This window comes from Arvicola amphibius, chromosome 6 (genome assembly GCF_903992535.2).
Source record: "Arvicola amphibius chromosome 6, mArvAmp1.2, whole genome shotgun sequence".
In the NCBI taxonomy this organism is placed as follows: domain Eukaryota; kingdom Metazoa; phylum Chordata; class Mammalia; order Rodentia; family Cricetidae; genus Arvicola; species Arvicola amphibius.
In genome coordinates, this window is record NC_052052.2 from 91,536,138 (window position 1) to 91,560,899 (window position 24,762).

At 43.0% G+C, this 24,762-nt stretch overlaps 1 protein-coding gene across 1 annotated transcript in view; it reads left to right on the forward strand.

The window, feature by feature from the left end:
* Prtfdc1 (phosphoribosyl transferase domain containing 1) overlaps positions 1–23,034 on the forward strand; it is a 91,589-nt gene extending 68,555 nt beyond the window's left edge. Inside the window, 6 exon segments of the mRNA XM_038335478.1 lie at positions 4,776–4,841; positions 14,634–14,651; positions 16,012–16,094; positions 16,525–16,571; positions 21,792–21,868; positions 22,987–23,034. Coding sequence (XP_038191406.1) covers positions 4,776–4,841; positions 14,634–14,651; positions 16,012–16,094; positions 16,525–16,571; positions 21,792–21,868; positions 22,987–23,034 — 339 coding nt within the window.
* Positions 23,035–24,762: the final 1,728 nt, after the last annotated feature.

Below are 24,762 nucleotides of genomic sequence, written 5' to 3' on the forward strand. Positions count from 1 at the left end.
GACCATAGGGGAAAATAATAATTCCATAAAGGGTGTTGGGATAATTGACTATATACACACTTGGAAGATATAACTTCCAGATGGGTTAAGGACAAATCTAATATTAAAAACATGTTTAGAAACGTGGACTAAGAAAGGTCTTTGTAAATGGGACTGGCTTGGCAGCACTCTGTCTGACTTTGAGTACAGTATTTAGTTTTCTGATGGCCCATGGTTTCGGTCATTGTTGTCATTGTGTTTTTAACAAACAAATATAAAGCCAATAAGATAGAGATAAACATTCGACAGTTGGGTAGAATAACAGAATTATTTGAAAATGTACTCTGATTTGTTAATCCAAATCTCACTAGTTATGTGGTGCCTTGTGGTTTGTGGTTGTATGCAGCTATAATTATCCCCGGCCTGAAATTGTGTTTCTCTTGGTTATAGCATAGCTGACTATAATATACAGATTATCCCATGTTGAACCCTGTATCTCCGTGTCACCAGGAGTGATAAGAAAGCATTCTCCCTTGATACTTTGTAAAGATTTCCTAAGATTTTGGTTTATCCACACAAAGACATTACCAAGAAGGAGAATTAGAGACCAATCTCCTTCATGAACACTGATGCAAAAATACTCAATAAAATACTGGCAAAATGATCATCCACCATGACCAAGTTGGTTTCATCCCAGAGACACAAGGATGGTTCAACATACAAAAATCTGTCAATGTACTCCACCATATAAACAAACTGGAGGGAAAAAAAACAACACATGATCATCTCATTAGATGCTGAAAAAGCCTTCAACAAAATACAACATCCCTTCATGACAAAGGTCTTGGAGAGAGCAGAGATATAAGGAACATACCTAAACATAATAAAGGCGGTATACAGCCAGCCAAGAGCCAATACTAAACTAAATGGAGAGAAACTCAAAGCAATCCCACTGAAATCAGGAACAAGGCAAGGTTCCACTCTCTCCATATCTATTCAATATAGTTCTTGAAGTTCTAGCTAGAGCAATAAGACAACAAAAAGAGATCAAGGAGATACAAAACGGAAAAGAAGTCACTATTTGCTGATGATAGGATAGTTTACATAAGCAACCCCAAAAATTCTACCAAGAAACTTCTACAACTCATAAACTCCTTCAGTAATGTAGTAGGATATAAGATAAACTCGAAAAAATCAGTAGCCCTCCTATACACAAATGATAAATGGGCTAAGAAAGAAATTAGAGAAACATCACCCTTCACAATAGCAACAAATAACATAAAATATCTTGGAGTAACTCTAACCAAACAAGTGGAAGACCTATATGATAAGAACTTTAAATCTTTGAAGAAAGAAATTGAAGAAGACAACAGAAAATAGAAAGATCTCACATGCTCTTGGGCAGGTAGAGTTAACATAGTAAAAATGGCAATCTTACCAAAAACAAACTACAGATTCAATGCAATTCCCATCAAAATCCCAGCAAAATTCATGGAACTCAAAAGAACAGTACTCAACTTCATATAGTAAACCAAAAAAACCCAGGATAGCTAAAACAATCCTGTACAATAAAGGAACTTCTGGAGATATCACAATGCCTGACGTAAGACTCTGCTACAGAAGCTTCTGTAAAGCAAATGACATGGTCAACAAGACAATGGGAAAGTATCTTCACAAACCCCACATCAGACAGAGGGCTGATCTCCAAAATTTACAAAGAACTCAAGAAACTGGTCATCAGAACAAATAATCCAATAAAAAAGATGGGGTATAGACCTAAATAGAGAATTTTCAACAGAGAAATCTAAAATGGCTGAAAGACACTTAAGGAAATGCTCAACATTCTTAACCATCAGAGAAATGCAAATCAACTCTGAGATTCTATCTTACACCTGTAAGAATGGCCAAGATCAAAAACACTGATCACAACTTATGCTGGAAAGGTTGTGGGATAAAGGGAACACTTCTGCATTGCTGGTGGGAGTGCAAATTGGTACAGCCTCTTTGAATTTCAGTATGGCTATTTCTCAGAAAATTAGGAAACAACCTACCTTAAGACGCAGCAATACCACTTTTGGGTATACACCCAAAGGATGCTCAATTGTGCCACAAGGACATGTGCTCAACTATGTTCATAGCAGCATTGTTTGTCATAGTCAGAACCAGGAAACAACCTAGATGCTCCTCAACTAAAGAATGGATAAGGAACATGTGGTACATTTACACAATGGAGTACTACACAGCAGAAAAAAATGATGACATCTTGAAATTTGCAGGCAAATGGATGGATCTAGAAAGCATAATATTGAGTGAGGTAACATAGACCCAGAAAGATAAATATCATATGTAGTAACTCATAAGTGACTTTTAGACATAAAGGGAAAAAAACAGCTTACAGTCCACAATCCCAGAGAACCTGAACAACAAAGAGGATCCTAAGAGAGACATACATTGATCTAATCTACATGGGAAGTAGAAAAAGACAAGATCACCTGAGTAAATTGGGAGCATGGGGACCATGGAGAGGGTAAGAGGGGAAGGAAGGGAAGGAGAGAACAATATATAGCTCAATAAAAAAAGACAAAGAAACAAGAAAAAAAGACTTCGGTTTTTGTATGGATGTTCTTTGTGTATGCTACATAAGTTCAAGTGCCCCTGGAGGTCACAATAGAGTGTCAGATGCCCTGAAACTGCTGTGTGAGCCTCTGGATGTGTGGTCTGGGAACAGAAATTGGGTCCTCTTTGAGTGTTGCAAAAGCAATTAACTGCTGAGCTGACTCTCCAGCCCCCTTTGGTATTGTTTTGCAAGTTCTTAGCCACTATGACAACTGCTTGCGAATATGAGTGGACCACCAGAACCAAAAAGCCTAGTATTCAATGACCCTTCTCTCTCCTGGGTCAGAGACTGCCAATGTTATCTAATTTAATGGCTCACTTCCAGATGCTCCTCCAACATTGCGCTAAGGGGAAACACTTTAGCAACACTTCTGTATATTTTGGTTCTTCAGAGACAGGGTCTCACTGTGTAGCTCTGTCTGTCTTCTCTCTCTCTTTTTTTGGTCACACAAAGGTTCTTCACTGGCACAATTGTCATTACTGTGTTTGGGCTATTTCTCCCTTTCCCAAGCAACCAATCCCTTGACAAAGTGACTCTACATACTGACAGAAATTGCTGCCTGTAGGCAGCAGAATCTGTAATGTGAAGCGGCGGGCTGTGTCCCGCCACCCGGCTAGCTTTACTCAAAATAATTACACGGAAACTGTATTCTTTTAAAACACTGCCTGGCCCATAGTTTCAGCCTCTTATTGGCTAATTCTCACATCTTCCTTTAACCCATATTTAGTAATCTGTGTAGCACCACGAGATGTGGCTTACCAGGAGAGATCTTAACCTGCGTCCATCTCGGAGAGGAGCAGCATGGAGACTCACTATGGCGACTGCCTGAAGCGTCTCCCCAACTCTACTTCCTTGTTCCCACAATTCTGTTCTGTCTACTCCACCTACCTAATTTTCTGTCTCTTAAAGGGCCAAGGCAGTTTTCTTTATTAATTAACCAATGAAAGAAACATAGACAGATAACTCTCCTCCATCAAGAATCCAACTTAAGCCAGCTAAAGAAAATTCCTCCAGGAAGAAGCTTGAGACACCACAAACTCTAAGGCTGACTGTAGCCTCCGGCAGAACTGATCTCCCTATGCCACTAAACCCGGCCCTGCCTGTCCCTATGGGATGGACTCTTCCAGAATGAGGGACGCCCTTGTCAAGACAGGGGAAAGACTGCTAGACTACCAATCGGAATAGCTGTCTGCATCAGCAGCCGAGGACATCTCCTGCTGCGGCAAGGCACACAAACAATTGTCTTCTCAAGTTTATCATTTCCATCAAGCAAGGCATTGCAACAGCACCACATTCTTGCTTTGGTCATGCAGCGGATTGGTTGAGTCTGTCTGCTTCAGTTCCTCTGATGTGTGTCTGTCACAAGGCAGAGGCAGAAGCAAAGAACAAGTTCCACTTCGATTCTTCCCCAAGTGATTTGTGCTATGTATACTTAAAAATAAAAAGCAAGTATTTGCTGGCTTGTTTGTGTGCTTGCTTTCTTTTTGAAGTTTTCTTAGGACACAGGAATGTTTGATATTTAAACATTGTAAACAATGAATGATAAACTCACTCTTAGAAGATTTAAGTTAAAAAAATAATCTCCCTGGTTCTCATATTCTTGGAGCTACAGACAGGTCCTAAGGCTTGATCACTCATGTCAGAAGACCAAGTCTCTCTTGACCCCACGGTCTGTTGCCACTGCTCTTGTCAGCAGAGGAGGGGCTGAATTTTCAAGAACAGAGAACAGATGAGGGCTCCATTTCCTGTGAAATCAAAATCGGATTGTTCCTCAGTGCAACCCTTAGCTAGGGTTTTTTAGAAATCGTTCCTGGAGCTCCCAACCCTCACCTCAGAAAAGCCCACAAGTGATGTCTTTCCCTACTTGTCTGCCCCAGGACAGTACTGGATATGGTTTATTAAGTTTGTCTATCCTCCCTGCAGCTGTCCATCCCCCTCTCCAGTCTTTCCCCACCAGCCAGTCATTAGCTGGCTTTGTCTCAAGAGCCTGCAGGAAAGTGGCTCTTGGTAACCATAGGCAACCATGAGCCCTTGCTAGCTATGTGCGCCAGCTATGTGCACTGTATTCGCAAGGCACAATCTAGCCATTAACCAAGGAGATGGGAAAATGTGCTTTTCAAGTTTTCCTGTGCATGAAAGTCATTGTCTTCCCTTTCTCCCCGCTCCCCGATTTCTGCAGAATGACCGGTCCATGGACGAGATGCAGATCATAGGAGGCGAGGATCTCTCAACACTGACTGGGAAGGTTTGTTAATGTAACTTCTCTGTAGGCGCGCAGTGCTGGGGACATCTATGTGACCTTCATGTCAGGTCAGAGCTTCAAATGAATTTCAGCAGCTCTCCTGGGTTTGCTAATTCATGCAAATAGACGTGTGAAACCCTTTAATAATGTCTCCTGTCCCAAACACAGTCTAGGGCGCGCTGCAGGCCAAATCCTCGTAGCTTCCAATTGCAGTCTTATTTCAGACAGCAAAACCCTGGCCTTTGATGGCCTTCTTTCCACTCACCTCAGAGGCATCTCTACCCCCAAAAAGCTTTCTCTTTTGGGGTTTCTGTCTGTCGCTTTGCAGCAAACACTGTGGTGAGACATTTAAACAGGTTCATTGAAACGTGCAACATGCTGTTGCGCTTCTTGAGAGTACAGTTTTTAGCCATTTTTGAAGGGCTACCACCCCCACCCCATCCCACACCCCACATAAAGAATAAAACCTACTAGATTTCGGGGGATGGGAGGCGAAGTAAAACTGTATTTTAATTTGGAGTTCTAAACTTGCCCTTGACTAATTATGTCCTGAAAGGACTATTTGGATTCTAATCTGAATTCTGGGATTCGGAGGAGGGCAGCTTTCCGAAGCAGATGATCCTGGAGTGATTTGGAATGCAGAGTCACTGGGGGTGAAAGAAACTAGCAAGTGTAGCATTTGTTTCTCTTCAACTATACTGATCTAGCCTGATCCCCTCCCCTGTGAACCCCAAATAAACAAAAACAAAACAACTTCACCTCTCTAAGTAGACCGGTCAGTCTATTTCACACACTTTAATCTCTCATCCTTGGCAGCTGTTACCGTTACACAATTCCCCGGATGGGGAAAAGCAGAAGAGCAGCCGTATTTAATAAAAGTACGTATCACAATATTTGAAACGCTACTGAGCTGCCTGGACCCTGACTAGAAAGCAGCTTCTTCTTCCTCGGAAGACAGCCTCGTGGGTCCCAGGAGCAGGAAATTCTGTCCGGTGGCAACTGCAGTGAACTTGTTAACATTAGCCCATTGCTGGGCATCTGGCGTCGCTACACTGCAGCAGGAAGGCCTGGAGAAGCTACTCCTGGAGAAGCAATTTCCTAAAATCCATAGCTTTCAACACCCTAGAAGGGTGCGTTAAGTCATTTAGCTTAGTTCTTTCCATACAGTTACCACTACACAAAGCCTGCATCTTGTCTGTGCTTTTGCTGAGAGGACCCATTAAAGGACAACCCAAGGATTCCGTTTGGGCTTCCTCCCTCCTCCCTTCCCATTTTGTTCTGAAGTGATTTCCCTCATAGGCATAGGTGTGCCCTCTGAGTGCTAGCAGTAGGGGTCGGGGGTGGGGTAGCTTTTTACCAGTGGTGCAGTAGGCAGAAGACAGGGCCGGTCTTGGCTTTGGTGTCTCCTGCTGTAAATTACTGAGAGATCAAAGCAGGCGCGAATCAAGAGAAAGTGGACAACTAGCCAAGAGTGCATAGAAGCGGGAGTCAACATCAGCTTCCTGCTCACAGGACCGTTTCTTTCAGGCTACTCCATGCTATCTAGTTATATCTATAAACTCCTGTTTATAAAGAAAGATTTCTATACGTTTAAACAGGTGCCAAGTAGAACCCCTTGGGCCAAGAACTTCTAAAGTAAATCAACAATGACTAGCCACTCGGCAACTGACAAACTCACTTGATTTTAAAGACTAAACTTCAGGAGCAGAGGGAAAGGCTAGGTGAGCCATGGCAGACCATCCCCCAACCATCACATCTTCAGCTAGCCTGGGTGTTTATCTGTATTTTACCTTCATGGCTGTCTTCCAAGTTGTGACCCTTACTACTCAAAGTATAGTTCATGTAGGCAAGTTTTTCTATAAAGAGCCAAATATAAATATTCTAGACAGCGTGGACTAACAGTCCCTGTTGTAGCGTGAGAGCAACTAGCGGTGATGTGTTCCAATACAAGTTTGTTCACATCAGCAGGGATGAGGCCCTACTGTGGTCCTGGGGCCGCAGTTATTTCTAGGAGCTTGCTGGCTGGAGGTCAGCAACACCTAGGTTCTGTTAGACCATCTAGGAGCTTATTAGAAATTCAGAATCTCGGGAGCCACACCAGAGCTCCCAACAGCAACTTCCTAGATGGGCTCTTCTCACTTCGAGCCCTGCAAGGCGCTGGACACCCCAACCCAACTCACCACCTCCGCTGAACCACTCTTGCTTTCCCTTGAGCCCACCTTGCTTTCCTGAACTTCAGCTTCCAGCTGACTCTCGCTAGCCTTCAAACCATTCTCCACAAACTCACCCAAGAGATCTTAAAATACAAACTGGGCCAAGTTGCTTGCCAATTGAAACCTTTCAGTGGCCTCTTAATTAGCAGTTGCCAGACTTAACAAAAACAAACAAAAACCAAGTAGCCCAGTCAAATTTGAAGTTTAAATATTGAATAAAAGTTCATTATAAGTATATAGTAAACATACTTTCTGTAGTTGTGTCTTGTGTGGTATTTGGGACATACTTGCCCTAAGACGTTATTCACTGATTACCTGACTTTCAAATATAATTATATGTTTGTGGTTTACCTAGCAAACCTTCAGCTATAATTTTGTAAATATGAGCCAAATTCCTGACTACAAGAAGTCCTACTCGATTCCTGCTGGCACCCCCACCATGTTGTCTTACTTCTCTGGCCTCATGGTCTGGAACCCTCACTAGCTAAATCTTTCCTGCCAACCCCCTGGACAAGCTGCACCTTCTTCCTAGAACCCACTTTCCTCTTCCTGAAGGCCAATATCCTCTCTGTACAGCATGATTCCCCTGCAGAGCTGTCAGGAGTGGGAACCTGCAAGCCTTTCTACAGTCCTCCAGCCCAGTATATAGCTAGATGCGAGCCCAATCCCTTAGAACCCCTTCTACAATCTACAAGCTAGCTCTTACTTAGGAGGCCCTTTTTTATTTGCCTTTCCCCACCAGGAAGTCAACGGTTAAGTGCGCAGAGAACACTTGTGTTCCCCATCTCATCTGTAGCATCGCACACAGCCTGGTCTGTCACAGGCTGAAATAAATTTTGGATGAGCATAGAGTGCAACATCTTATGCAGAAATCAGGAAGACGGTTTCAGTTCGTTTTTGAGCAAGGACATGACAGAGAGAAATGCTAAGTCTAAGCCAGTTTGGCAAGGCTTCTGGTGGCAAGCCATGGGATCCAGCTTGTGTTTTAAGAACACGTTGGCAGCTTTACAGAGAATGGTTTGGAGAGCAACAGAAGTTAATGAGAGTAGCTATGAAAGGACACATCAAAGCAGCTGATTTAGGGTAGGACTGGAGGAGAAAGGTGCTGAGTGTCCAAGAGAAGGCAAAAGGCTTCAGTATTAATGAACCTTAAAAAGGAAGATGGCAGAAGTAAAGACTGCATCACTAAGGTGGGAGAGGGAAGATAACTGGAGCTGGGGGTGTATCAGTGGTAGAGCGCTTGCCTAACTGGAGCTGTAGCTCAGTGGTAGAACATTTGCTTCAATGGAGGTGGAGCAGTGGTTTCCCTAGCCCTGGGTGTACCTGCGGTAGGTAGAGTACTCACCTGGCTGGGGATGTGGCCCAGTGGTAGAGTGCTCGCCTGGCTGGGGATGTGGCCCAGTGGTAGAGTGCTCGCCTGGCACTCACAAGTCCCTGGGTTGAACTGCAAGTATATTGGAGGGTGGGGAATTAAAATTTTCATTTAACTTTAGGGATGTCCTTTTCCTTATAAAATAAGGACCTAGTGTTCTCATACTTTTTAGGGCTATAGCAAAACACCCAAGAAGACAGCTAAAGAGGTGAAGGATTCATTTTGGCTCACAGTTTCGGAGATCTCAATCTATTTGGCTCCACTGCCTTCGGGTCTGTGGTGCGGCAGAACATGATGATAGAAAGGCATGGTGAGAGGTGAAGGGAGGGTGTGCTCACTTTGCCAGGAGAGGCTGAGTGGGAGAGGCAGAGTCTTCCAAAGCAGGACATATATCATTTATCGAAGATACACTCCCAGCAACCTACTTCCTCTAGTAAGGCTCTACTTCCAAATAGCACAGTGATGAAATTAGGTCCTCCTGGCACAATCATCTCTCAGTAGTGCCACCACCTGGGCACACAGCCTTCAACACAGCAGCCTTTGGGGAGGACAGTTTATATTCAATCCTTCACCTGTTCAGTCTTGTCTGTCCAAGAAGAATTTTCAAGACAACAAAGAAATCTCATAAATTCCAGAATCTCTTCCCAGTTATGCAGATTCTGCATGAGCCAGGGAAAACTTAAGAGAATAAAAATTTAACACCTAATGGGCCCTTACTTTGGTGGATGAAGAGTCCAGAAGTATAATAAAGTCTGCATTGGGTGCCAAGGCTGTTACAAGTCATCATCTAACTTCTGTCTTCTCATACGCTCATCACACAGACCATCCGTCAGTCAATAAATGTGCATTTATCATGTTATTACTCTACCAGGAATTAGGTAGGGCTGCTCTCATTCAGTGCTGAGCACCAGAAGAATAGCTTTCTGAGTTATTCCACAAATCCTTTTCTTTGGAAAGAAGGAGGAGGAGGAGAAGAAGAAGAAGAAGAAGAAGAAGAAGAAGAAGAAGAAGAAGAAGAAGAAGAAGAAGAAGAAGAAGAAGACGACATACTGTGTTGATCTTAAGGAGAATGTGTAGGGAGAGGAGTAACATAGAAGAAGGAAGAGAAAAGAGAAGCAGACTTAGAATGGGAGAGAAAAGGGAAAGTAGGGAGGCCCAGGGCTGGTCCTGCATGACTAAGGAAACAAGTCAGGAACTGAACAAGGAAATGATAAATTGCTGGAAATGTGGCTGGGTTGGATTTATAGAGTATACTGATTGTCTCAATAAAGTGTTGAACTTGTTGAGTTTGGGCAGAGGCGACATCATGGAGCTACTTGGGGGGAAAAGACTATAATTGTGGTATATTGTAGAAAAGATCAATCAACTAACTAACTAATTAATTTAATATGAATAAAAATAGAGCGAAGGAAGTGTGAGAGAGAGGAGGGGCAGAGCCGCCCAAGCACTTCCTTGTCTGTGTGTGCAAAGCTGCAGACAAGGGATGCAGCAAGAATGAAGAGGGAGGCATGGAAATGGTTCCTAGATTTGTTTATGAAAGAAGGGGCCTTAGAAATCACGTGGAAACAGCTCCCCTTGTTCAGCTGTGCCGTGTGTGTTACCAACAGCTCTGGGACCTCTGGGGTCCTCTCAAGATGCTGGAGTTCAAATAAGAGAAAGGATTCTGTCTTTCCCTCTCCTTTTCTTTCTTGCCTTCTTTCACTTTCAAGGGAGGCTGGCTGAGTCACAGTTCTAAGTAGGTCATTGCTGCTGAACAAAATGAGCCCTCGCCGCTTCTGTCCCTTCACCTCTCGCGCTCAAAAGCATTTACTCAGTGAGCTTAAGCTGTCCGCACAACACGCTCTCGCTTTCATTTTCTTTATCCCCAAGTTGATTTAATCCTGGCACTTCATAAAATGTGTGTATCCATTAAAGCAGGGAGACTCTGTTCATGGTGAAGAGAAACCCCTGGAACGGTGAAAGAAAACCAGGGAAGCAGGGAAGCCAGGCCCGGATCTGGCAGCGCGGACGCACAGCTGTGCAGGTTCCGTGCAAGAGTTCAGGGGACAAGCGCCCCACTCCCAAGTAAGTTTCTAATCAAATGCCAGAACGAAGCATTGAAACTTGCCAAAATCCAAAAACCCCCCTGCCCCACTCCCGGGCTGCCTTAACTGTTTAAATCATTCCTTTTTATTGCTTGTGACTCGGCTGAGAACAATAGTGGAAATGCCCACTGATGAATGACTCTGGCAACTTTGGGAGTTATGGCATAAAATGAAATCCTGAGCGACATTCCTTTCTCTGTGGGACTTAGAGTCGCGCTCCTCCTCACAGTCAGCAGCCCACCCTCCAGCTCATCCTTCCCGTGCCAATCCCTCCGAGGGTGACCACACCCACAAACCCCTGTTGCGGTTGCTGAGACAGTGTAGTGTGTTGATTGCTTTGTGTTTTCAAAGGTTAAAAGTAGGGGCAGACAACTTAAGAACGTTATGTATATTTGTATAATTCTTTCCTACCTTCTCCCTTCTTCATGAGGAAAACTCAAAGCAATGGGCTTTGCTCAGACCTCAGAATAGCAACAAAACAACACACTGGAGTCTAAAGTCCCTATCGAGTTTACGCCTACAGCCCCGCAGGTTTTTACTGGCTTTCTGGGAGGAAGTGAGCTAGGTGTGAAGAGATGACTAAGACAGTAATTGGCAAACATCTCAGATTCAGCGACCACGGTTATCAGATGGGAAGCGTTTTTTGGAGGCATAGAGAGTTCTGGAAAAAGTCCCCACGGTTGCCCACTCAGAAAGTGGAGATTTTAGTGGATTGCTTGCTTGCTCAGATTAAAAAGCAGTAGATGGTAATGAAAGGCCGGGTAGGGAAAACTGCAGATGACGACATCTCATACGGAAAATGAGTTGCAGAAAGTGAAAGAAAAGAGCCAAAATTATTCATTTACCACACAGGGCTCTCCTTTCTTATTTTGTCCTCCATCTTTTTCCTTCCTTCCTTCCTTTATCCCTCTCCCTCCCTCCCTTTCTCCCCCTCCCTCCCTCCCTCCCTCCCTCCCTCCCTCCGTCCCTTCCTTCCTCCCTTCCACAGAGTCTTGCTATATAACCCAAACTGACCTGGAACTCATGATCTTCCTGGCTCTATTTCCCAGGGGCTCTGCTTAGGTGTACACCACCACACCTTGAACATAAGCTTTTCTGGACTGCCTTTTCCTGTCATCTTTTCCTGTCAGCCAGTGTTCTGTGCTGACCAGAGGAAATGGGCAACTATTTGTCTCTCAGCCCTTGAGTCCAATCTTGGTGCATGAAAACAAAAGGATCAGTTCCCTTAGATACCAACACAAATGCTTCCAAGGTTGGGACCATTACATCTTCTATACCTTGGGCCTTCATACATACTGTATCATCCCACGGCAGAGTGGAAAACAAGAAACAGAGAGGGATGAGAGACCGAAAGGGGACTACCTTGTTTTAATAACAATCTGCTATTAAGATAACTAACCCACTCTTGCAATGATGGCCATACTCTATTCTTGAGGGCAGAACACATGGTTGGATCACCTTTTATTGGGCCCCACCTTAACATTTGCTGATGATTAATCTTCAGATGCAGGAATCCTGGAGAATACATTCAAAAACACAGTAGAATCCTATGTGTGGTCTTAGACTGAAGAGACAAATTACATAGGCCCTTGTAGGGACAACTGAAAACATTTGAATATGTAGTTGACTTTATATGATATTAAAAATTTATCATTTTTGTTAGACGTGAGATTTTGGTTATATAAAATAGAGAATGTTATTGTAATTTTAATATTTTTAAACATACATACATGTAAATTCTTTAACGTTAAGTACACACCAAAACTTAAAAAAGGTCAGGGTTGGGGTACGGTTTTGTGGGAGAGCACTTGCTTACTTTGTGTGTTTTGGGGGAAAAAAGGAAGGAAGGAGTGGAGAAGGAAAATCTTTAGGTTTTCTGTTTTCAAACATGATTTGATACATTTAAAAACCAAATTAACTATATAAATTGTGTTAGTAAATATAAATATATCAGGCTAAGACAAGAACACTTGCCTGGTATGCAGGAGGTCCAACATTCAATCTCAGCCTTGCAAAAAATACATAATGCATGTATTTTCAGAAATGTAAAGTACTCGCACATATGAAAAACACAGGCAAACCAGCCAGGAAGGCAGTGCAGAGCTCACACTGATGGCCTCTTCCAGCAACATGTGGGGAGAGGCGAGCTGAAATTAGAGGTGGCAGTTTTCTTTAAAACTGTTCAAACTTAAAATACTGTACCTTATGATCAGTGCACATGCAAGTCCCACTTCCTACCTGCAGTCTTAGGACTGCGGTTAATCTTTTCAAACATGACTTCTATGTTACATAGCTTTTAAATGGAAGAGGGAGGGGGAAAGAGAGAAAAAGAGAGACACAGACAGACAGACAGACAGACCATTCTTTTCAAAAGGGCTCCATAATTAGACAAGAATGCATACCAACATATTTGGAAAGAAATTTTTGTTTACATAATTGAACCAAAAAGGAATTGTGAACAAGGAAATTCAATTAACCACAGCATTCTCTAAGCACCCTGGTTAGCTAATAGTCTTGGTCAAGCCTCAGTCAAACTGAAAATACATGTCCAAGTTAAGTGCTATGAATCTAGGGCAAAGGTCATAGCAAGCCATGTTAAAAATGCTAAACAGATTCCTGGCAGCGTGAGTCTTAGAGGCCATAGTGGGCTGAGCCCCACACATGACATTAATGTCCACTAGCACAGAGAGAATACAAGGGCTTTGAGAGTAGATAATACAGCCTTTCATCTTGATGATAAAATTAATGTTCTTTTTCTTCTCAAGACAGAGTATCTCTGTGTAACAGTCCTGCCAATCACTTCGTAGACCTGGCTAGCCTCAAACTCACAGAGACCTGCCTGCATCTGCCGCCCAGGTGAAAATTAATATTCTTAATAAATAGATGTAATGAGAATGTCATACCTAAGAGAAAAGGTCCTCCAGACAGGCGTTTCAACGCATTTGACATGAACTGTAAAATGCAAGTTTCCCAGCTTTCTTGATGGGGAGGTGGCTTGTTAATGCTCTTCATTCATTAAGTCTCCTTTGTATCAGATATGAATAAGAAGTTTCTGCTTTGATCTGATATTACAGTTACTTAATCAAGGATGAATGAAAGATCGAGGGGATGGGACATGTGCCCACACACACTGACACAAAATAAATAAATATAAAAATTTAAAGCATAAAATAAAACCCCTTTACTTTCAAGAAAAATTCTTTCCACTTAGTGATTGTAATAGTATATTATCATAGTCATAATTTGGTGGGCAGCATTTATTAACTACTACCAATTCACATAGTTGGTTTATTTTAATTCATTGATTAAAAACTAACAGTTCCTATTCTTTTAAAAATAAATAAATAAATAAATAACTGTTGCCTCTGCGTGCAGGCAATTCAGTAAGGTCTGGGAATAATACATCAGTGGACAAGACAGACACAATCCCCTACTACATGAAACTTAGAGTCTAGTGGGCGAAGAAGCTACCTAACAAGAAATGGAATGAAACATAATTTGTTTCTCAGGGAAAGTCGATGAATACCTTGTGAGTGCGTAGCGAGGAATCTGACATGTCAGTAAAAACACACAGCAGGTCCCTCAAAGTTCTTTCAATTACCCACCCAACCACACCCCAGCTCTGTTTCTTCAGGGTTGGAAATTCAAGGGGAGACACAGCGGAGGTTTGGGTGACTACATGGGAAGAGGGCTATCACAGTTAAGTGTATAATATCTGCTGAGTTCCATTAATGATGTAGCTTACGTTGGCCGGCTTTCCTGCTGGTGAGCTTAGGATCCCAAAGATGGGAGACAGAGGGACATGGACTACTGAGATGTCATAATTTTGTGGATAGTCACTTCAAACAGGCATCAAGGTCTGACCTGAGCCTGCTACTAACCTGAATATGGACAATAAAATTGCAACACCAAGTAATCCCATGGCGATGTTAGAATGAATCTGGGATACTTCCGTTTCCTCTGATTGTTTGGACTTATAGGATGGGAAAGATCTACCGAGCACATTATGAAATTCTAACTGTAAGCAAAACTCGTCTTTGTCTTGTGACCCATGCTTTTTATTGATTTATTTATTTAATCATATTCTGAAATGCTTTTGTTTTTTTGTCTTTTTCTTTCCCTCCAGAATGTTCTCATTGTTGAGGTAAGCTGGCCATTCCTTTTCGATATTGGAAGTTATAAGAGTCTAAAGGAGAGTTTCAAAATGTTGGCCTTGTTTATCAAATTGACCAAGTATCGAGTGTCGTTTCCCCCACCACCACCCGGCATGTAACACTTTAAAGGTGTTTAACAGAAGCCAGCTACAGTCACTGGACTTCATTGGAAACCCAACAGTTTCCAATGCCTATGTGGGAGTTGGTCCTGTGTTATAGCCAATCTCGCAGACACCTCAGTCGGTTCTTTCATGATTTATGAGCCAGACATTTGGAGGGAGAGTAAACCAGCTTGTGGAACCATCCAATACATTCACTGCTATTTATTTAACCGGAAAACCAAGGCTAGAACTCTCCTCACCTAATGACCTCTAATGCCTTTAATCCATTCTCAAGCCTCAAAAATCATAAATTCAATCAATCAACATGACAATCCAAGGGAAAGTTATGGGTGTTTGGTGGTGGAGGGTCTTTTTGTTGTTTTTGTTTTTCTGTTAAGAAAGATGCAGAAAGGCTGTCTTTTGACCTCAGCAGACTCCCACAGTAAACGGCCATGTTCCCTCAGGAGGACACCTGTCTAATCAGCCACAGAAAATGCAAAGAATCTTTCTGTTGTCAGGCTTTTGCTCCACATTTTCGGTGTGTCCTTCTCTGTGCACAGTTCCGGCTGCACACAGCTCAGGGAGTAGCCCCTCCAGCCAAATGAGTCGCTGGACCCTGGCTAGACTGGGACCTGTTGTGCTCCTCACCAACCCCTGACAGCTGAGTTCTGTCAGGAGGACAATAGGTTGCAGCTGCCAGTTCTGTGTAATCGTGCATCCACAGCTCGTCAGCAGCAGAGACCCCGTGTTCGCTGCAGCCGAGGAGCTCGGAACCCCTGGCTGTCACCAGCTGCCGCGCAGACACACTTAGCTTCCCAGCCATGGCATCCCCTAAGGAGTAGGGAGGCCAAGGCGTTTATCCTCTCTGTGTATTCAGATGTACATCCCATCTCCATGAAAATTCATGTGTCTCTTGTTTTGTGAAATGTAACCTCCAGGCCAAATTTAGTCCCTGACTGTGCATGCAAGAGTCTGGGTCTACTCAATGAGGAAGGACCCACATGCTCCCCCGAGGCTGAACCAAATCCTTTAACACAGCTGAAGGATGCAAGAAGAATATTCACCAGCACAATCTCCAGCTTCCAAATGATATGCCCACGAACGCATAACTGATTCTGCTTTCTGTGTGGACTCTTATGGGTTGGCATTTGAAATGAATGTGCATTTTATTAATAAGGAATAGCTCTGCAAATGTAAAGAGCAGTATGCTGTGCAAATTGCTTTGGTGAGCTTTCTGCTTTTTGCAAAGGATGTTGTTGGAACTCGGAGGACCATGAAAGCGCTGCTCAGCAGCATCGAGAAATACAAGCCCAACATGGTGAAGGTAGCCAGGTGAGTCAGATACAGCACAGCTCAGTGCCCTGTCTTCCCAAACAAGACCAAGAGGCGTCTTCTCCCAGAACACTGTCCCAAGCCATTGGCCCTGAACCTGGGATGCTGGGCTTTGACCTCCCTGACAAAACTCATCTGAATGCCAGCCTGAGGGAGACAGGGATGAGAGAGCAAGGCCTTCAGCAGCAGCCTTGCTCCACATGCTTCCAGGAGCAGCCAGGTCAGCCCTCAGCAGTTGCTCAGCATGCTCCCTTATCCAGCTCAGCGATGGCATGCTGCAGCTGCACAGGCAGGAGTTAAAGCAGGCCACAGTGGTGTGCCACAGGCATGGGGGGCAGGGGAGTACACAACTTAACAGTGTTTAATTCTCTTTGCAATTCATATCCTAATTTATTGGAGTGGTTAAAGTGATTTTTTTTTTTAATGGCAGTTTGTTGGTAAAGAGAACAGCCAGAAGTGACAGCTTCAGACCCGACTGTAAGTGTTTCAGGGTTTGGGGTGGGTTTTTGGTGCTGGTGGCATTTCAGATAATACAAATAGTCCTACAAACTCTCTGTGTCCACCACCTCGTGATTGAGGTTCGGGCTCCTCGAGGGTACACATCTTATGACTGCATCTCTCACAACAGCCCCATTCTATGTATTGGATTTATTTGTTGGTTGATTGATTGATTATATTTTAAAGAACTTCACTGGTATGTAATTCAGTCCAGGTAACTATACAAATTAGCTATGTAGCCCAGGCTGGCCTCAAACAGGCATCTACCCTTCTGTTACAGCTTCCTGAGTACTGGGATTACAGGTCTTCCCCAGTATACCCTGGTGCATTGGATACTTCAACTGTTACTTTTGTTGTTGTTGTTGTTTTATTTTGTTTTTCGATACAGTGATTCTCAGTATAGCTTTGAAGCCTGTCCTGGAACTCTCTCTCTGTAGACCAGGCTGGCCTGGGACTCACAGAGATACACCTGCCTCTGCCTTCCAAGTGCTGGGGTTGAAGGCATGCCCCGCCATGCCCAACTCTACTGTTACATTTTATGTAGTTGATCAGTTTTAGGGTGGAAAGGCCTTCCTCCCCTAAGACCAATTCAGATATTCAGGGTCCCTGATTGGCAGCTATTTGCACCAATCAAAGAGACACTACAAAGCTTTAGAAGGATTATCCTGCCCCCTTCCAGACCCTGCACATTAATGAGACATCTCCCTGCTACCGCCAACAAAAATTCAGGAGCACAGAACAAGAGCAAGCAGAGCTCTCGGTATGCCATGTTCATACCTGACCTCAGGCGTATGCTCTGGGGGACTTCCCTTGTCCAGGGTGCCTTGCTGTCCTCTTCACAATAAGATTGGCTCTGTTCCCAGGAGGGCCAAAGCCACTGAATTATTTTTTATTCTAAATAAGAGTTTTTTATTTTATTTTAATTTTTTACTTACTTAAAGCAGACTTCAGCTGCTTTCAGACTTGCGTTTGCTCTAAAGTTTCTAGGATCATTTGGTTCCAGTTCTCATCAGCAAGCTGAAAAAACATTAGCATAGTATGGAGGGGTCATGCGCCAGGGTCTCTTCATTCTAAACACAGGTTTCCTCTGTTGGATTCCTAATTGCACACCAGGTCATCTCTGGGCAGATAACTGGAGCCCATGGCCTGTTCCTCTTGGTTGCTGGCCTTGGGCTCGGGTCTGTAAGTCACTATCATTATGTGCAGTTACTGAGCAGAAATTTTGTGAGATTTTCAATCAACATTGAATACATAGGGCTGGAGAGATGAGCCAGTGGCTAACAACATAATGTCACTCCATTTTCATGGGGATTGGATTTGTCTGGGCTCCATAGCCATCTACACACACATACACACACACACCATAGAGTTAAAAATAAAGCCTTAAAAAACAAGCAAAACAAAACAAACAAATCCACTTAAGGACAGGCATGAGGACATGTGCCCATAATTTTAGCACTCAGAAGGCTGCAAGAGGTTCACGAGTTCAAGGCCATCCTGGGCTTCATAGTGAGACCTCATATCAAGAAAACAGAACCAAACAAAACCAAATTCAATTAGTTATTAATCTCTTGTGTCATTTTATAAGAACAACGTAAAATAAGAGCAACTAAGACTGGGGATGTGACTCAGTGGAAGAATACTTGTCAAGAAGTATCCTAGATCCCCAGCACCACACACGTACACAAACGCACACATGTAGACGCACACACATAGGCACAGATATACAGACAGTCACACACACAGAAAGACACACAGACACACAGAGACACTTTTTCCTTTTTAAAAATTTTTTTATTGATTTTATTGAGCTATACATTTTTCTCTGCTCCCTTCCCTTCATCTCCCCTCCCCTTCTACCCTCTCTCATAGGCCCCATGCTCCCAATTTACTCAGGAGATCTTGTCTTTTTCTACTTCCCATGTAGATTAGATCCATGTATGTTTCTCTTAGGGTCCTCTTTGTTATCCAGGTTCTCTGGGATTGTGGACTGTATGTTGGTTTTTGTTTCCTTTATGTCAAAAAGTCACTTATGAGTGAGTACACATGATATTTATCTTTCTGGGTCTGGATTACCTCACTTGATATGATGTTTTCTAGCCCCATTCATTTGCCCACAAATTTCAAGATGTCGTTATTTTTTTCTGCTGTGTAGTACTCCATTGTGTAAATGTACCACATGTTCCTTATCCATTCTTCAGTCTAGGGGCATCTAGGTTGTTTCCAGGTTCTGGCTATGACAAACAATGCTTCTATGAACATAGTTGAGCACATGTCCTTGTGGCACAATTGAGCATCCTTTGGGTATATACCAAAAGTGGTATTGCTGGGTCTTGAGGTAGGTTGTTTCCTAATTTTCTGAGAAATCGCCATACTGAAATCCAAAGGTCCTGTACCAGTTTGCACTCCCACCAGCAATGGAGGAGTGTTCCCTCTAGCCACATCCTCTCCAGCATAAGTTGTGATCAGTGTTTTTGATCTTGGCCATTCTTACAGGTGTAAGATGGAATCTCTGAGTTGTTTTGATTTGCATTTCTCTGATGACTCAGGATGTTGAGCATTTCCTTAAGTGTCGTTCAGCCATTTTAGATTTCTCTGTTGAAAATTCTGTTTAGGTTTGAACCCCATTTTTTATTTGATTATTTGTTCTTTTGATGACCAGTTTCTTGAGTTTTTTTGTATATTTTGGAGATTAAATGTCTGTCTGGTGTGGAGTTGGTGAAGATCTTTTCTCTTTCTGTAGGCTGCCATTTTGTCTTGTTGACTGTGTTCTTTGTTTTACAGAAGCTTCTCAGTTGCAGGAGGTCCCATTTATTAATTGTTTTTTTTTTTTCAGTATCTGTGCTACTGGGGTTATATTTAGAAAGGGGTCTCCTGTGCCAATGTGTTTAAGTGTACTTCCCACTTTCTCTTCTATAAGGTTCAGTGTGGATTTATGTTGAGGTCTTTGATCCATTTGGACTTGAGTTTTGTGCATGGTGATAGATATGGATCTATTTTCATTCTTCTACATGTTGAATCCAGTTATGCCAGCACCATTTTTTAAATATGCTTTCTTTTTTCCTTGATATTTTTTGCTTCTTTATCAAAAATCAGGTGTTCGTAGGACACACACATACTTTTAAGTAACAGCAACTAACACTGTGAGAAGCTATGATGTGCCAGGCCAGGTTCTTACAGCATACAGGGTAAGTTAATTTAGTTTCCATAACAGCCGCTATTGATATGCCCATTTAAAAGACAAAGAAATGGAACACAACAAGCTTAAATGGCTTGCCAGGGTCATGTAATCATACAAAGAGGGCCAGTAATAATCCCAGGCAGTCTGCCTCAGACCACAGCATTTACAAACACAGTAGGAGCTGCACTTACCAGTGAGTGATGGGCCGCTCTCATTCCTGACAGCCCCACTGACTCATCAATTTCCTATTCCATAACTTCACAATATTCGGCCTTCTACACGGCTTTGGGCTTCAGTTTTCACAGTCTGCTTTGCCACACCACTGTAGGGATGGCATTGTTCCCTGGAAAGTCTATTATTGTTCAAGTAAAGTTTCCTGGAATCTAATTCTGATGTGTTGGCTAGCTCAGAATCTGTTTCCCCTTTCTGAAGTGCCGAGACAGCATTTTTGAGCGTCTTTGACTCTTTGTTATATGTTCAAATGCTAATGTCTTTCCTTCTGCCCTTGCTTCTCCTCTTTAAATTTGTTGCTCTCTGTTCAGATAGTCTGTCTGTGTAGCCCGGGCTGGCATCTAACTCAAAAGCCTCCTGGCTCAGCTTCCCAAGTACCGAGATTACAGACATCACCCCTGTCCACAGTTCCTCTTGGATTATTTTTCCTAGAAACAGCAAGTTCAAGGAATCAAACAGGCATCTACTTAGTGACACCATAATTCAGGCCCCTAGAAGACTGATCCTTCTAGCACTGTTTGTAAACTGAAAACATATTAGGTCATAGAGATGAAAATGATGGGCTGCACGGTGGTGGCACATGCCCTTAACCCCAGCACTTGGGAGGCAGAGACAGGCCAGCATGAGATGGAGGCCAGCCTGGTCTACAGCGTGAGTTCCAAGACAGCCAAGGTCTACATAGAGAAACAATGTCTCCAGAGAAAACAACAACAGCCACAAAACAAACAAAGAAATAAACAGATAAAAAAATGAATACCCCAAATGGTAGTGACAGTGAAGATCACTGTCCACAGGCTGGACCAAAGGGCAGTATCATGGAACTAGGCATACATACCTCTCGTCTATCGTATTATAACAAATGAATTTACAAGATTCCAACATACTGAAGCAAATTTGAAAACCACTGGACCACACACATTATCCTGCCTGATGATCTCTGGGAGAAAACTGTTGTCTGTTTCTTCCTTTTTTAAAAAATTGTCTAACTTTATTTTATGTGTATTGGTTTGAAGGTGTCAGATCCCCTGGAATTAAAGTTACAGATAGTTGCGAGCTGCCTGTGGATGCTGGGAACTGAACCGGATTCCTCTAGAAGAGCAACCAGTGCTCTTAACTACCGAGCCATCTCTCCAACCCCCTGTTGTTTGTTCCTTAATAAACATCATGTTCTCAACTGTCTTCTTTTGTTGAACCTGAGTGCCTTGCACCGCATTTGCATCCGTTTCCTCTCGGTCCACGCTCATTAGAGATAAAGAGCCTGCATTGTAAATCGGCACAGAAATGACCCTCAGCATCCTCTCCTTCGAGCTCACAAGCCCCTCTTCCTTCATTTTGTCTCCCAGGTTTTGCTTTCCAGCCCGTCAGCGGGCTGAGGACAGAGACACAGGGGGAGAATGGCTTCCCAGTTGTCACGGCACCTGGTTACATATGGCAGTACCATGATGCTTTCTGCTTCAGTGGGCCTTGTGCTTCTGAGACCATCTCCTTAGGCATTATGACATTTACATACTGCTTGTTGTGAATAAAGTCACATGGCTAACATACACACACTTCTCATCATCCACTGGGCCTCCTGAACCCTTCCTCAACTCTGTACATTCCAGGCCCTTTCCTGATTATACATGCTTGCTTGTTTGCCTTGTGTCCCCAAGCCATCATTCTGGGCCAGGCATTCATTGGATTGTCTTGCACAATGCTTCTTACTTCTGTTTACCTTTTAAGTGCCAGAGCGGCATAGAGCAATAATAGTATGTTCTAAACTTTCTTCTTTGTCTCTTTCGGCTAAGATGCTGGATTTGAGATCGCAGATGTCTTTGTGGTGGGCTATGCCTTAGACTACAATGAATACTTCCGAGACCTGAATGTAAGTATTGCATAGAAAACCCAAATCCTCTATACCTAAGACGTTAATACTTACGGCAATTTAACAGATAACTAAAACAGTAGCAAAATGTAGCTATACTTTGTGTTGGGAACACTTTGGGAGAAACAGTTAAGTCTTACAATCGTTCCAGTACTCCACAAGTGGGATATCAGGATGATAGAAACATGCCATGCTTATCTATTCTGTGCTGAGAAAAGGGAAGCAGAACAATGGCCCTATACTGGTTTTTTGTTTTGTTTTGTTTTGTTGCTATAATCATTGATGGTGCCCAGCCAGTCACCCCAAGCAGTCAGTATTCTACACACCATTTTATGTCTGTGTTGATAACTGGCTGTTGGGATCCCAGTGACGTGGAAGAAGTTGTCTCAGGATACAAAGAAACAAACCTCAGCATGGTACCCAATGGTATGACCCTAATCAACCCTAAGTGATCTGAAAGAGGGCATCTTACTGAAAGTGACCAACCAATGTCTCACTCTTAGAGGTTAGAAAGCCAAATTCACCAAGGGTTTGGGTATAAACTCTAGTCGCAATGCCTGGTGCATCCTTAATACAGCAGGCTGCAGGCTCGAGGTCTGCCCCTTTCCCATGGCTTCCCTGCTCACCATTTCATGATCCTAACATGTTTCTTGCTACCCAAAGAGGGTCCACAGGTATAGATGGCATTTCCCAGTAATTTATTTTCTACTCTCAATCAACCTATTGTCATTTTACTGATGGAAAACTGTCCCGCCAGGGACAACCATACTGTGGCCTCAACATTTCTACTTTTGGGGAGCCTGAAACCAGATCCTGAGTAGGGTTCGAAGCTAAACCACCAAAGAACCTCTGTTGAGCTTTGAATGGGTCTCTACATTTTGTACACCCGTGTAAACATACATGTGTTTAGATGAACAGTAACCGATCACAGGATGTCAGGGCGCTATTACCTAAGCACATTTCTCTGCCTCACCTTTTGTTACACAGCTGATGCTGCTGGGAGAAGGGTCCCACAAAACGCACTTGTTGGGAATGTCGTCAGGGCATCTAGCACATTCTATGTCAACTTTTAAGCTGAAAATAGAATGCAGATGCCTTCTCACCCTCTATGGTTTCAGCACATATGCGTGATCAACGAACACGGTAAAGAAAAATACCGAATATGATGAAACAAAACTCCTCAGTGTCTCTTTCCCAGATAATATGATTCTTCTACTCAGTAAGCCAGTGTGTAAAATCTGTCTCCATGGCTCTCTTCACTCAGTAGGATATAAAAGACTTTTTAAAAATGAGCTCTTCTTTTCGGATATTAGAATGTCAATACCGACAGTTCTTCGGAAAGAGAAGACTGTGCCTGCTTTTGACTCATTCCAGTTTGAACTTCTCATACCCCAAATCCCACTCACCTTCATGCTCCCGAACATACCTGCTGCTTTAGTACAAGCACTGCTCAGGGGCTCTTCCTGGGAAAACTCCCACCCGATTACTCAAATATTGTTCACTTAACTCTGCTAACGCTATATGTCTGTATAACATTTTTACAGTAATAAGAACCTGCAGCCCCCTTTGCTTATCCCTGAGCCTGTACAGTAAGAATGCAGCTAGGTTCCTTCACTAACACAGGAGCCAAAGGACAGCTTCCCGGGAGGGTCTGTTTGCCGGGCTGTGACAGGACGTTATTATCTGCTTTGACAAAGCCTTTCAGGAGTGCGGGTACAATGAACCTTAATGATGTTATGAAATGAGCCTTCACTGTGTGCTCTTGCGCTGCACTTCCTGTATGTGATGACAGCATGTCATGTGTGCATGGATGTACTCGACTGTGTTTAATCCTCTGCATTTTAATTAGAAAAAACACAATGGAAGCAAGGCCTGCCCCCCTGAGCTGAATCCTTTTATTCACGTGGGACATGAGCAAATGGCGGGATTGAGAGGCAGAGGGTGTTTTCAAAAATCAGCACTAAGCAAGTGTGGATTTTTTTCTCTTATTTGCGTGGAAGAATAAGACAGTTAAATATTGTTTTAATCATGAACAGAGGTTGAATTATTTAACTCAATGTCCTTATATGACTTCTCACACAATCCAGGGTGCCAGAGGAAGCAAGCACACATACAGAAGTCCTTGTGCATAACACACACACACACACACAAACACACACACACACACACACACACACACACACACACAGAGCTATTAGCACCATTATATGTGACACTTCCTAATTTGTAAGGATTTTAATTAAAAGTAAGCTTAGGAGTCCACAGTGCTGGATATATTGCCTCCTAAAAGGAGAAAATGCAAAATAAAATAACTAAATAGTCTTTGTTTGGTTCTGAACCGTCTATGGCATATTGCTACATTGTTGAGTCCTTTAAAATAATAAAAAAGACATGTTTCCCAACTGCTTTCATATGTTTTCAGTCATTGAATTGTGTGTGAGCCAGTAGCCTAAATGCATGGCTGTGTGTAGCTATCCCATGGTCAGCCTGGATTAAATCCAAAACATGCACTCAGATAAGCAAACGTCAAGCCAGGAGCCATCTGCCACTTCCCTGTTGCCCTCCCTAAACCTGCTTTGTGAGGACAAGGAATTCACGTGTGAAGGAAGATTTCCTGTATATCTATCCCCATCTCAGCCAGAGAAGAAAACAGACCCTGCCCAGATTCCCCAAGGGGAAAGCCACAAAGGGAGTCACTTCTGGCTTTGTTCCGTAAGCACATTACTGATTTATAGTCATGTAGAACTAAATTCATAAGACTCACATTTTAAATATACTTTACCATTATACCATATTTCTACCCAAAGGCCTAGAAAAACAGACACACACTTGGTTTGGAATAGAAATTTATCCATGAAGTAGGCAGCTTAGAAATGTTTTCTTAAAAATCTTGC